Raw genomic sequence first — 13,753 nt, 5'->3', positions numbered from 1 at the left:
ATTTTCAGGTTCTTTCTATGTCCCAAAAACTTCAGGAATACATACTGGTCTTCTGCTTCCTCTACCAACTTATTTCTGTTTACCATTTATCTATGCCAGGGGTTGGCCAGATACATAAATATTTAGGCTCTATTGTAACTACTTTGCTGTTACAGCACAGAAGAAACCACAGACAATACAAAATGAGTGGGTATGGCTGTGTTTCAGTAAAACTTCATGTAACAAAACAGGTGATAGATTGGATTTGTTTTCAGACCTGTGCTCTATCCTGGATCAGGCTGAAAGTCATGTCTGTAATTCTGTAGTTTTCTTTTACCTCTGAGCGTCTTTTAGTAAGTCTGCTTATAGAGTGCTTTATATTAGTGTTGTAATCATTTTAAACGAATGTTTTTCTGAATGCTTTATTTCTGTGAAAAGCACAGGAATACAAAACTTAGAATTCTTTTTTTTTTCTTTAATAAGGTACTAGGTTTTGACAAGTTTGCATCATGCGTGAGTATAAGCTAGTCGTTCTTGGCTCAGGAGGTGTTGGAAAGTCTGCTTTGGTAAGTAATTTTTACTTTACCTAAGCTTTCACTCCGAAATGTTCTTTTTCTGTTGAGTTTTAGGTTTTGATGATTTGTCTTTGTTAAGATAAAATCCCTTAATGACTTTGGAAGCAATATGATATTTTTCTTGTAATTTTATTCAAATTTTAATTGTATCTGGGTGGATCATATTCTCTCTGGAACATTGACTCAAGAATGACATGAGGTATGCTGGAATACAATTAAAGCTAAGCACAAGCATATAAATATGTGTCTGTGTGTATTCACATTTCAGAGCCAGATAGGAATAAATTTTGGTCCAGTTTTTTGTTTTTTTTTTTTTGAGACAGGGTCTCACTCTGTTGTCCAGGCTAGGACTCAAGTGATCTCTCACCTCAGCCCCCTGAGTAGTTGTGACTACAGGCACGTGCCAACATGCCAGGCTAATTTTTTATAGAGATAGTGTCTTGCTTGTTCAGGCTGGTCTTTAACTTTTGGCCTCAAGTAATCCTCCCATCTTTGCCTCACAAAGTGCTGGAATTACAGGCATGAAATGCCATGCCTGGCCTTCTCTTCTTTCGAACAGTCTTATCTTATTATGTTAGAAAATATGAAAACTTGGCCAGGTGTGCTGACTCATGCCTGTAAAACCCAGCACTTTGGGAGGAGGCAGGTGGATCACAGGGGTCAGGAGATCAAGACCATCCTGGTTAACATGGTAAAACCCCATCTCTACTAAAAATACAAAAAATTAGCCAGGAGTGGTGGCCATGTGCCTAGTCCCAGCTACTCAGGAGGCTGAGGTAGGAGAATGGCTTGAACCCAGGAGGCAGAGGTTGCAGTGAGCCGAGATGGTGCCACTGCACTCCAGTCTGGGCAACAAAGCAAGACTCCATCTCAAGAAATGAAAATATTGAAGTTTATAAAGCCATCTTTAAATATTACCTTTGACGATCCAGTTTTACGTTATTTTAACGGCCATGTTTTCTGCAAGGAGTGGTTATAGCAAAAATGAAGACACAACTTTCCCAACAAAGTTGGGAAAGGGGAGAAACTTAGGGAAAATAATTTGATGAATAGTTCAGAGTTTACCAGTGCTTCACAGGCAAATATAGACTGACCTTCTGCCTCCCTCATAAGATAAACCATCTTACTTGCCCACTTAGAAGGGCCACTTAGCTCAGAATTGACATGCTTAAAACAAACTGAGAAATCTATACAATGTGAAATGAACTGCTTTTTCATTTTAACCTCTTAAGACTGAAACAAGGCCATGCACAGTGGCTCTCACCTGTAATCCCAACACTGGGAGGCCAAGGCGTGCAGATCACCTGAGGTCAGGAGTTCGAGACCAGCCTGGCCGACATGGTGAAACCCATTTCTACTAAAAATATAAAAATTAGCCAGGTGTGGTGGTGCACGCCTGTAATCCTTGCTACTCAGGAGGCCGAGGCAGCGGTTGGAGTGAGCCAAGATTGCACCAATGCACTCCAGCCTTGGTGACAGAGTGAGACTTCGTCTAAAAAAAAAAAAGAAAAAAAGACTGAAACGAGACACTTTTATTATATGATCTAAACTTAGAATTACCCAATAAGGAGCATAGTGGTCATAAATTCAAAAAAGAAAACAGCTTTCAGAGGTAATTTTCTTACCAAACATATACATTCAAATGTAGTATTGGCTGTGGATTTTTTTCATCCATGGTATAACTACCTATGTGAAGTCAGTTCACAATTTAAAGATTGATTGTACTCTTTTCTTTAGAAGTATAATGGTTTCTTAATTTTTTTTTCAGACTGTACAATTTGTTCAAGGAATTTTTGTTGAAAAATACGATCCTACGATAGAAGATTCTTATAGAAAGGTATATATTACTTTGGAAGGCTTTTTACTTTTGATTTTAATATAAACACTATTGTTGCTTCATAATTATTGAATGTTTTATACAAAGTAGGATGGAAGCAGAGTTAATTTATAAAATTAGTGGGGGTCAGGCACAGTGACTAACATCTGTAATCCCAGCACTTTGGGAGGCCAGGGCAGGCGGATCAGCTTATGTTGGGTGTTCAAGACCAGCCTGACCAACATGGCGAAACCCTGTCTCTACTAAAAATAGAAAATTAGCTGGGCATGGTGGTACATGCTTATAATCCCAGCTACTCAGGAGGCTAAGGCAGGAGAATCACTTGAACCCAGGAGGCAGAAGTTGCAGTGAGCTGAGATTGCACCATTGCACTCCAACCTGGGCAACAAGAGCGAAACTCTCTCAAAAAAAAAAAATTAGTGGGAAAAGTTTACACTTATTTTCTGGCATTGCATATTTACCAGTTTAGGAGGATCATGAACACTGATATTCTCACACATTCCCAGAATTTTAAATTTATCCTGACCCTAAAATTGTAATTTGACACACAAGCTTTAAAGCACACCATCCATTTCAAGTAGTAGTTACTTCCAATCCCCTACCTAGCAAAACTGATTACTCCTTATTTTTAACCTAGAGATAGACAGACAGAAGTCTCCCTAAGCTTTCTACTTATTAACCTATATGTGCTTGTGAAGCTTTGGTAGTAAGGAAGCAGTGCCACAGCTCACAATATAGGTCGAATAGCCCTTATCCAAAATACTTGGGACCAGAAGTGTTTGAGATTTCAAATTTTTTTTCTGATTTTAGGATACTTGTATATAGACAATGAAATAGAATGGCACCCACATCTAAACAATTCATGGTTTCATATACACCTTATACACATAATCTTATATAGTATTTTCAGTAGTCTTGTTCATGAAACAAAGTGTTGGCTGCGTTTTGACTGACCTGTCACATGAGCTCATGTGTGGAATGTTCCACTTGTAGCGTGATGTTCCACACATGGCTCAAAAAGTTTTGGATTTGGAACATTACAGTTTTTGAATTTTTAGATTAGGGATGCTCAGCCTATAGAAAGGTGAATTCCTGTGTCCACTAACAGCATGTGACAATAAAACACTGTAGACATTTTTTAAATAGTAGGGAAAGAGTTACCTCCCCACCTTTATGTAGCAGCCAGCCTGGCTCTGCTATGGTACAAACACTGTGTTCCTCCCTCCATGTCCACAGTCTACTAAAAAAACTGGAAACTTTGTTGCAGCCCAGCTGTGAGACAGTATTACTCTTTTCTTTCTACATCTAATTCTAATACCTATTTTTTTTACCTAGGAAATAGTAGGTGGAAAGGGGTAACAGGGATATATGTATGCTTTATTTAATAGCTGTGGCACTGCTTCCTTACTACCAGAAATCTTGTTCCAGTATTGTGAGGCAATATAGTTATCTAGAGAAATAAGGTGTATCTAAAGTATTATGGGAGAATTGAGATAAACAAAATTACTTATGATATTGTTGGAACTATTGCTGGTTTTGTTTGTTTACTTGAGCTATTTTGAAACTTTTCTCTAGAATTAAGAGCTGAGAGATCCATATTGAGACTAGATCTCATAGGTTTCCCCATGTTGACTTGAAAACACATGGCTTTTGAACCTGATTACAATTTGGGGGTCTTTGAACCTTAATTACTTAGCTATTTTTCTTCCTGCTTTGTTGAAGTATTGCTTGATAGTGGTTGGTACAGTTGTTATAATCTGTGTGTCTATTTTTGATACATGAGCTTTTGTGTATATTAAGGTAGTCTTATGTACATTTTAAAAATGAACGTGTATTTTAATTTTTCTACCAGCAAGTTGAAGTAGATGCACAACAGTGTATGCTTGAAATCTTGGATACTGCAGGAACGGTAAGTACAACTAAGTACCAAAGTATATGCACAATTTATATAGTATTGACTTAATAAATGCTAGTACTCTTTTTAATACTAGTCAAGCTTATTTAAAAGTACTACTTGTAGCTGGTCTTGGTGGTACACACCTTGGATCCCAGCACTTTGGGAGGCCAAGGTGGCTGGAATACTTGAGGGTCAGGAGAGACCAGCCTAGCCAACATGGCTAAATCCCATCTCTACTAGAAATACAGAAATTAGCCTGGCATGCTGGAACATGCCTGTAATCCCAGCTACTCAGGAGGCTGAGGCAGGACAATCTCTTGAACCTAGGAGGCAGAAGTTACAGTGAGCAAAGATTGTGGAAGACTGCCACTGTACTCCAGCCTGGGTGACAGAGCAAGTAAAAACATACTAGTTGCTCAACTTTACATCTTAAAGTTCTTTTTATTTTGTTGAATTTTTAATTATATATTGACTGGGCACAGTGGCTCATGCCTATAATCCCAGCACTTTGGAAGGCTGAGGTGGGTGGATCACTTGAGGTCAGGAGTTTGAGACCAGCCTGGTCAACAGAATGAAACCCCATCTCTACTAAAAATACAAAAATTAGCCTGGTGTGGTGGTGCACACCTATTATAATCCCAGTTACTTGGGAGGCTGAGGCAGGAAAATAGATTGAACCCAGAAGGTGGAGGTTGCAGTAAGCCAAGATCACGCCACTGCACTCCAGCCTGGGCAACAGAGCAAGACTCTGTCTCGAAAAAAAAAAAAAAAAAGTATATTGCACTTTTTGTAATTGCAGTGGGTCACTTATTGAAAAGTTTAGAAAATGTGTTAGAAGGAAGATTTTCAGTCTCACTAGTACTTTTAAAACAGTATGTTACCATATGTCAAATAATACGGGCAAATATTCATTCCTCAGAAGTTGTATGAAATATTTTGATTGAGGCCGGGCACGGTGGCTCATGCCTTGTAAACTCAGCACTCTGGGAAGCTGAGGTGGGTGGATCACGTGAGGTCAGGAGTTTAAGACCAGCATGGCCAACATGGTGAAACTCCGTCTCTACTAAAATAGAAAAATTAGCCAGGGGCAGTGGCAGGCACCTGTAGTCCCAGCTACTCAGGAGGTTGAGGCAGGAGAATCACTTGAACCTTGGAGGCAGAGGTTGCAGTAAGCTAAGATTGTGCCACTGCACTCCAGCCTGGACAACAGAGCGAGACTCGATCTCAAAAAAAAAAGAAATATTTTGATTGGTATCTCTCCTCCTTCAATGTATTTATAGACCAACTAGATTTGTAGGTATCTGAAGATGAAGGGAAGATTTGTTCTTGGTATATGGTATTCATTCAGCTAATGTTTGAGTACCTGATAGGTGCCAGGCACTGTGTTCTTGTCCTCACATGCTCACAGTTTAGTGAAGGAAAAGTAGTGTGGGAAAATGAGATGGTCTAGATATGTATCCTGATGGAGCCCCTACAGAACTAGAGCATTTGAGCTATAGCTGTATAGATTAACTTGGCTGATACAGGTCTACACATTATGATATATTTTTAAAGCTGCCTTTAGTAACTTTTGGGGACAGGGTATTTCTCTTCCACTTGAGTATATTTTTTGTATATAAATTTACTTGGGTGTATTATTTTTAAATAAACCTATTTCCTAAAATGCCAATTTTTCAAATAGTATCTGGTCATAGATTATAATTTTAACAAATGCTACATAATACTGCAATCAATATTCTTTATAATTACAGACTTTGAAAACTGCCAAGGTAACTGTCAAAACAGTCTTGTTTTTTAAGTTCCTTTCTTTCTATTGTAGGAACAATTTACAGCAATGAGGGATTTGTACATGAAAAATGGGCAAGGCTTTGCATTAGTTTATTCCATCACAGCACAGTCCACATTTAACGATTTACAAGACCTGAGAGAACAGATTCTTCGAGTTAAAGACACTGATGATGTAAGCTGACTTCCTAATAATTTTATTTCAAAACCTGATTATAATAGTAGTACAAGTCTAAATTTAAACTCATTTTAAAGCTCATGTATTTTGGTGGGGAGAGGAATGTTGGTTTTTTTAAAAAATTTTCCTTGAAACCAAAAATGTATCTTTAATACTCATGTATGTTTTCAAATATATATCGTGGAAAGTGAGAAATTTTCTTCTTTGCCATTATCCTGTGAAAATTAAATGTTATACCCTTCCTATTTTAAAGTCATGCCTTTGATTGGGAGGAGGGAGGGAAATGGGAGGCAACATTATTAATAGAGTAAATTACATTCTGGCCACTTTTCTGATAGATCAGAATCCTTTTTTTGTCTCACTACGTTGTCCCTGCTGATCTCAAACTGGTGGCCTCAAGCAATCCTCCCACCTTAGTCAAAGTATTGGGATTATAGGCGTGATCCACTGCACCTGGCTCTAAGAGCCTAACAAAAACCAACTATGACAGAAAAGGAATAAAGTAATAATAATTTTTAAAGAAAGGCAACAAATACATTAGATTCTAACATTAATTTAGGTGTCTGTCTCTTAGAGTCTGCCATAATGGAGTTTAATTCCTTATCACACTATATATAGCAGTGGTTCTCAAAATTGATTTTGCATCAGAATCACCTGTAGGACTAGTTAAGACAGATTTCTGGGCTGAAATCTCAAAGCAGCTGATTCAGTAGGTCTGCATTAGGGCCCAAGAATTTGCATTTCTAACGAGTTTCCAGGTGGTGTTGGTGATGCTGATCTGAGTACTGTAAGAACCAGGCTGGGCATAGTGGCTCACACCTCTAATCCCAGCACTTTGAGGCCAAGGTGGTGGATCCCCTGAGCTTAAGAGTTCAAGATGTCCCTGGGCAACACAGCAAAACCCCACCTCTACCAGAAATTTTAAAAAAATTAGCTGGCATAGTGGTGCGCACCTGTGGTCCCAGCTTCTTTGGAGGCTGAGGTGGGAGGTTTGCTTAAGCCTGGGAGGTGTGGAGTTTGGTAGTTAGCTGAGATGGCACCACTGCACTCCAACCAGGGTGACAAAGTGACACCTTGTCTCAAAAATAAATAAATAAATGTTAAAAAGACTCACTGTACTATAGTTTAATTACAGCAAATACTGTGAGAGCTGGGAAACACCCATGGTAAATGCTGTTATTTTTTGGACTTCTGAAACAAGGGAATTTGGGAGGACCCTACATAAGTACAGCAACCTCAGGAAACATTTTTAAATTTGTAAATCCATTTAATAAGTGGTCTTGAATTTTAGTAAATTAAGTTTGATTGGCTTTTTAAATACAAGACTATAAGAAACTAAAAATTCTACTTTGGGAGCCTTCCAAATTTCCCCCTTTTGTATTGTGCAGTTGGGAATGCCTCGTTTAATAAATGCAGGTCAGGAAAACAGAAAACTTGACGTTGATTCACATCCTTTAGAGAAACATTTTAAAATGCTAAAATATATTGAATTTTTACATAACACCCTTTGTATTTTCTTTTAAAACGTTTATATGTTTTGCTTACTATAATTAGTTATAAGTCCATTATGATAAAATTCTAAGGTTTTCCCCCCATCTCTCATAACGGGATCATAGCTTATTTTCTCAAATTCTTATGTAAAAGTGTCTTATTTATGTCTACATTGACTAGGTTGTGTTCATTTTACTTAATACATATATGAGAGTTTTCTTTTGGAGTTATCGTTTGACATTTCCCTGAAAAGAGAAGGTAGTGGAGATAATTGACATCAAAGTTAATATGTTTGTGTTACAAATTGTTAAGGCTTTTATGTTTTACCTGTAAATTTTATTATGCATTATTAATTTAATATTTTTCTGTGGCATTATATGAAAAGTAATTCTTAGATTTGACTCAATTCTTTTGATTTGATTCATATAGCATATTATTTATTTTTACTCTCACAAATGTATTTTTAGGTTCCAATGATTCTTGTTGGTAATAAGTGTGACTTGGAAGATGAAAGAGTTGTAGGGAAGGAACAAGGTCAAAACCTAGCAAGACAGTGGAACAACTGTGCATTCTTAGAATCTTCTGCAAAATCAAAAATAAATGTTAATGAGGTATGGTCAAATATACTTACAATGGCTCTTCATTTGAAGTACAACCCTGAAAATTAATGGAAAATGTGTGTGTGTCTTAACCCCAAGTTAGCATGTACTCAGGGTGATGTGTTTATGTTATAGGCAAAAAGAAAAAAACCTCTTATGTTCTGTATATGCATGTAGTAAATAATACTATTTCAGTCTTTTTATTAAATACTAGTACATTGATATTTACCATAAAAAAGGAAGATTGGACAGTAAAGACAGATTAAGACTTCAGGCATATGAAGGATGTTATGTAAAAGATATTTAAAATTCCAAAAGGTATGCATGGTTCCTGAAAGTCTCCAAGTCATGTTGTAGAACAAAAACTTACAGTTTTAAAGAGGAGCAAAGGATTTTTTCTTTGTGTGATGGTAAATGTTCTAATTGAACTAAGATCTCTGTAGCTCCTTCAACTAAGTCCTTACTTTAAGGAGCACAGTATTAACACTCACCCCAAAAAAAGAGCTAGGCAGTTATAACACCTGATTTTATTCTCATTTCTTAACTGAACAGAATAATTGCTTTCTGGGCATTAATTTATATCCATGGAAATTTATAGTTTTTTTTTTCAGTTCACTTTTTTCGTTTGCGGGGGATGGGTGTTTCTCCTATAAATTAAAACAAATTAATGTATTTGCAGATCTTTTATGACCTAGTGCGGCAAATTAACAGAAAAACTCCAGTGCCTGGGAAGGCTCGCAAAAAGTCGTCATGTCAGCTGCTTTAATATACTAAATGCATTGTAGCTCTGAGCCAGGTATGTTCATTTATCTTTGCTCAACTTTTAATCACTCAACCTTATTAAGGGCACTCTCAGGAAAGCAAGTATGGAATTCATTTTATTGGTACTAAAAAATAAATGGCTTACTTTAGTTTTATAAGATATTCATTAATTTACCTATCATCATCGGTAAGGTATTCCACATGGTTTTGTTTTGTTTTTTTTTTTTTGAGTCTTGCTGTGTCACCTAGGCTGGCGTGCAGTGGCACAATCTTGGCTCACTGAAACTTCCACCTTCCAGGTTCAAGTGATTCTCCTGCCTCAGCCTCCCAACTAGCTAGGATTACAGGCATGCACCACCATTCCCAGCTAATTTTTATATTTTTAGTAGAGACAGGGTTTCACTATGTTGGCCAAACTGGTCTAGAACTCCTGACCTCAAGTGATCTGCCTGCCTTGGCCTTCGAGAGTGCTGGGATTACAGGTGTGAGTCACCATGCCCGACCAAGTGAATATTCTAAATAAGTTCATTCAGTATACTGGTTGGTGCTGGCAATATAATGGTGAATAAGATAAGACCAACCTTCTCTCCTTGACTCTTAATTACTTTAAGCTGATTAAGATATCCTGAAAGAGAAGGATAATCGCAAAACATGATAAATGATGTAATAGGATAAATTCAGGGTAGTATTGCTAATGAAAACCCCTGACATGGCCAGGTGCAGTTGTTCCTACCTATAATCCTAGAATTTTGGGAGGCTGAGGCAGGATTGCTTGAGGCAAGGAGTTCAAGACCAGTTTTGGCAACATAGCTAGACCCTGCCCCTAATTTAAAATACACGTTCATCATGTGCCAGTCACTTTTTTTTCCCTTCAGTTTAAGTTCCAGGGTACACGTGCAGATGTGCTAGTCTGTCACATAGGTAAATGTGTACCATGGTGGTTTGCTGCACAGATCTCCATCAGTGCTTGGCACATAATTAACACTCAACTCTTAGCTGCTGATAATGGTTTCCTCTTCAGCTGTCATTAAACTGTTAATTTATTGTACCCTTATTCTTGAGAACTTTTGACATTTCTGACTCTTGTTTCTTCCTATGTTAATGGACCCAGTACTGCCATAGCACTTTAATTCTGTATCTTTTTAGAGTTTTTGTTCCTACCTTCCCTCTAGGGCTTTCTGTTTAGTGATATATCCTCTCATTCTGATATCCTATAATTCCTGACCACATGCCCATTCTTAGCAGACACTCTTCCATCTGTCCTTCCTAATTTGCAACAGTCTGCTAAGATTTAGAAAACTTGATTGCAAACCTCAATGAGGACTAAAAGTTCTAGGCATTTGTAAAAAATTATTTCAGCAGCCACACCTATATTAACAATTCTTCTGACTTGTAAGAAATCTGATCACCAAAAAAATAAATAGGAAACATTTTTTTAGCCCAGGCATGAATGCAGAAAATTATTCAAAGTAAGTACATATTTAACTGAGTTCTAAGTTTACTTTTACATCACTCAGAAATTTTTTTAAAAAGCTTTAATTACATGTGATTTTAGTATAGTATTAGCTTTTTCTGACATCATTCTTAATAGAATGTTTAAACGTGGAATTAGAAAATATATAATGTAATTGTAAACCTGCAAAACACTATCATGAAATCAATTCTATTTGCTTCTCTGAATGTGCTTTTTAGCCACTCTTATTGGAAGAATGTGGAAGAAAGTTCTTGATTATCTGATGTTAGAAACCTGGGTTAGATGTGCATTCTATATTTATGATGTAATTCTAGGATTGTGAAAATATAGGATTACCCATTTTGTTATATTGCTGACTTTTTAATCCTAATTCTAATACGGTTGACTTGACTTAAAATTTTAATGTGATTTTTTTTTTTTTCTTTTTAATCTTTGGAAAGTAATGCACAAAAATTTGTGCAAAGTTACTTTCTCTTGCTGTTTCTAAGATTTTCCATTTAACTGACTTTCAGAAGAGCAACAGAATAGACTTCATCTTTTTGGAATGAAAAGATGAAAAGTTCTGCGATGAATTGTGGTAAATTGCCACTAATGTGTTGACTAGAACAAGAGCCTAGATTGTATTGATTGCTAACACTTTTAAGACTTTTTTCTTAACTGTTTCCTTTTGGGTCTTTATTTTTTCTAGCCCGTTTTTAATTAATTTTTTTTCCTTTTGACAGGTCTGAAGAACTGTTGCCCAATTCAACAGTGCCAGCATTCCAACTTTCTTAAACCTACCAACATCTTAAATGGACTTTCCTGTGGTGGTACCCTTTAAGAGGCGGATGAAAGCTACTATATCAGTTTGCACATTCTAATAACTTTCCAGTATCACAAGAGAGATTTTTACTTATATAATAGTCCTAGAGTATGCAGCTGGTAAAACCAGAGGCTACATCCAGTATTACTGCTAAGAGACGTTCTTCATCCACCAATGTTGTACATGTATGAAAATGGTGTACTGTATACTTTAACATGCCCCATACTTTGTATTGGAGAGTACAATAATGTAAATCCTAAAAGCACCACTATTTTAGCATAATAAAAGAAAGTCCAAAGAGCTCCTATATAGACTACTCCAGATAACTTCGCTTCTTTGATACTTGTAGCTTATTGTAATTTTTTTTAAGAAATTCAAGGTCATTATTATTGTACAAAATAAGCGCTTTGATTAACACAGCTATATAGTTTTTTTAATTTTTAAAAAACCTGTGGAGACAGTGATCTTGTCTTTAAAATATGATAGTCCTTTCAGTATAATGTCTTAGATTAAAGACGTTGCCTTTAATATCTGTTGGGAAGGAAATGTCCAGACTTTTCAAATCTCTTATTATATGTTTCCTTTTTTGTTTACATAGGGAACAATGTTTATAGTCGTGTGTACAGTGGGGGTCTACAACAAGAAGTGTATATTTTCAAACAATTTTTTAATGATTTAACAATTTTTGTAAATCATTTTCAGGCTTCTGCAGCTGTAGATTCTCACTGTGAATCCCTTGCTTGCTCATGCATAAGTGTATTTGCAATACCAAATATACAGGTTTAGTATTTTTGCCTGTTAGTGATTGTTTCACATGTGTAACGTTTTGGTTGAGATGTTAAATGGTGGACAAGTACTGTGGATGTGAATGTGGGAAGTAATTTTAATCATATGTAATTGGTCACAAGGCCTAATTTGCAGTAACTATTGCTGTTTTATTTAACAATGCCTTGTTGCTTTGTATGCATTAACGTTTGGATGTAAAGATTGTGTGTCTATCCAACAGGGAGCCACAGTATTTAAATTGACCAACCTAATGTTACAACTACTTTGAGGTGGCCAAATGTAAACTAAAAGCCTTAATTAAAGTGGTGCAATTTTGTATAACTTAGCATCAGTAGTTCAATAAATTTGGATTGCCATGCAAGGGCTTGCATTATAATTACTTGCCACTTGAATGTGTTTTGTGTAATGTTTTAACAGTGCTAGTAAATAAATATGGGTTTACCCTGGTTTTAATTGTAATAGGTGCGTTTTACACAGCGTGGTTTCATAATTTAACATTTGGGCAAGCCAGACTCATTAATGACAGGAATGATAAGTAGGCAGGGGGTTTTCTGGTATTGTTTGAATATACACATAGCCATCTTTTGAACTTTTCCTTGAAATAATTTTGTAAATCAAGCAGTATTGTGAACAAATGCTTTTGGGTAATGTTTAGTAGCTCTTTGAGGAGGTAAAAGAGCAGTGATGTGAAATACTTTGATGGATGTTACACTATGGACTTTTTAAAATATAGGATGAAGTTAGAATATTAAATAGATTAACCAGATTAATCTGGTTTTAAAAATCTTTGAGTGATGTAAACTCAAGCATTACTTTTTAGGGAATAGATATTTTTCTTACGTGTGCTATCATTAAATTATTGTGTAAGAATTGAATTCTTATAGAATTGTAAAAAAAAATTTGTAAAAAAATTGTAAAGAAGCTCTTAACAGAAACTTTTTCAAAGTATTTGCCAGCCACTGGAGTAATTAATTAGTGATACTATCTAATAAAGGGGTATCTGCTAATCCCCTGAATACATGCTGTTTGATACATTTTTAAAGGGTTTCATGTTAAGAAGAAAAAAGTCATTATTTCCACAAAGAGACTTGTTTGGGCAGAACTGGTTTTATTTATACTTACTTGGGGAAAAAAATAAGCCCAAAAATCTGGGACAGTGAAACACTAAAATTACTTCAATATACTATGTTCTGTTACATCCATTGAGAATACTGCCATTAATTCAATAATTACTTTTAATAAATGTTTGCTTCCTACTAGCTATGTACCAGGCACAATTCTAGACTCTTTTTTTTTTTTTGAGACGGAGTTTCGCTCTTGTTACCCAGGCGGGAGTGCAATGGCGCGATCTCGGCTCAGGGCAACCTCCACCTCCTGGGTTCAGGCAATTCTCCTGCCTCAGCCTCCTGAGTAGCTGGGATTACAGGCACGCACCACCATGCCCAGCTAATTTTTTGTATTTTTAGTAGAGACGGGGTTTCACTATGTTGACCAGGATGGTCTCGATCTCTTGACCTCGTGATCCACCTGCCTCGGCCTCCCAAAGTGCTGGAATTACAGGCTTGAGCCACCGCGCCCGGCCCAATTC

General features: G+C 36.5%; 1 protein-coding gene across 3 annotated transcripts in view; it reads left to right on the top strand.

Moving 5' to 3' along the window:
* RAP1B (RAP1B, member of RAS oncogene family) overlaps positions 1 to 12,624 on the top strand; it is a 42,712-nt gene extending 30,088 nt beyond the window's left edge. For all 3 annotated transcript variants that reach the window (XM_002752724.7, XM_054238302.2, XM_078336108.1), the window contains 7 exons: positions 463 to 545; positions 2,323 to 2,391; positions 4,244 to 4,300; positions 6,108 to 6,248; positions 8,210 to 8,353; positions 9,021 to 9,137; positions 11,300 to 12,624. In XM_002752724.7, coding sequence (XP_002752770.1) covers positions 489 to 545; positions 2,323 to 2,391; positions 4,244 to 4,300; positions 6,108 to 6,248; positions 8,210 to 8,353; positions 9,021 to 9,107 — 555 coding nt within the window. In that variant the 5' untranslated portion in view covers positions 463 to 488 and the 3' untranslated portion in view covers positions 9,108 to 9,137; positions 11,300 to 12,624. The remainder of the gene's footprint in view (positions 1 to 462; positions 546 to 2,322; positions 2,392 to 4,243; positions 4,301 to 6,107; positions 6,249 to 8,209; positions 8,354 to 9,020; positions 9,138 to 11,299) is intronic.
* Positions 12,625 to 13,753: the final 1,129 nt, after the last annotated feature.

Source organism: Callithrix jacchus, chromosome 9, assembly GCF_049354715.1.
Source record: "Callithrix jacchus isolate 240 chromosome 9, calJac240_pri, whole genome shotgun sequence".
Lineage (NCBI taxonomy): Eukaryota > Metazoa > Chordata > Mammalia > Primates > Cebidae > Callithrix > Callithrix jacchus.
The sequence above is the reverse complement of the archived record's forward strand: the minus strand, read 5'-3'. Positions and strand labels throughout refer to the sequence as shown.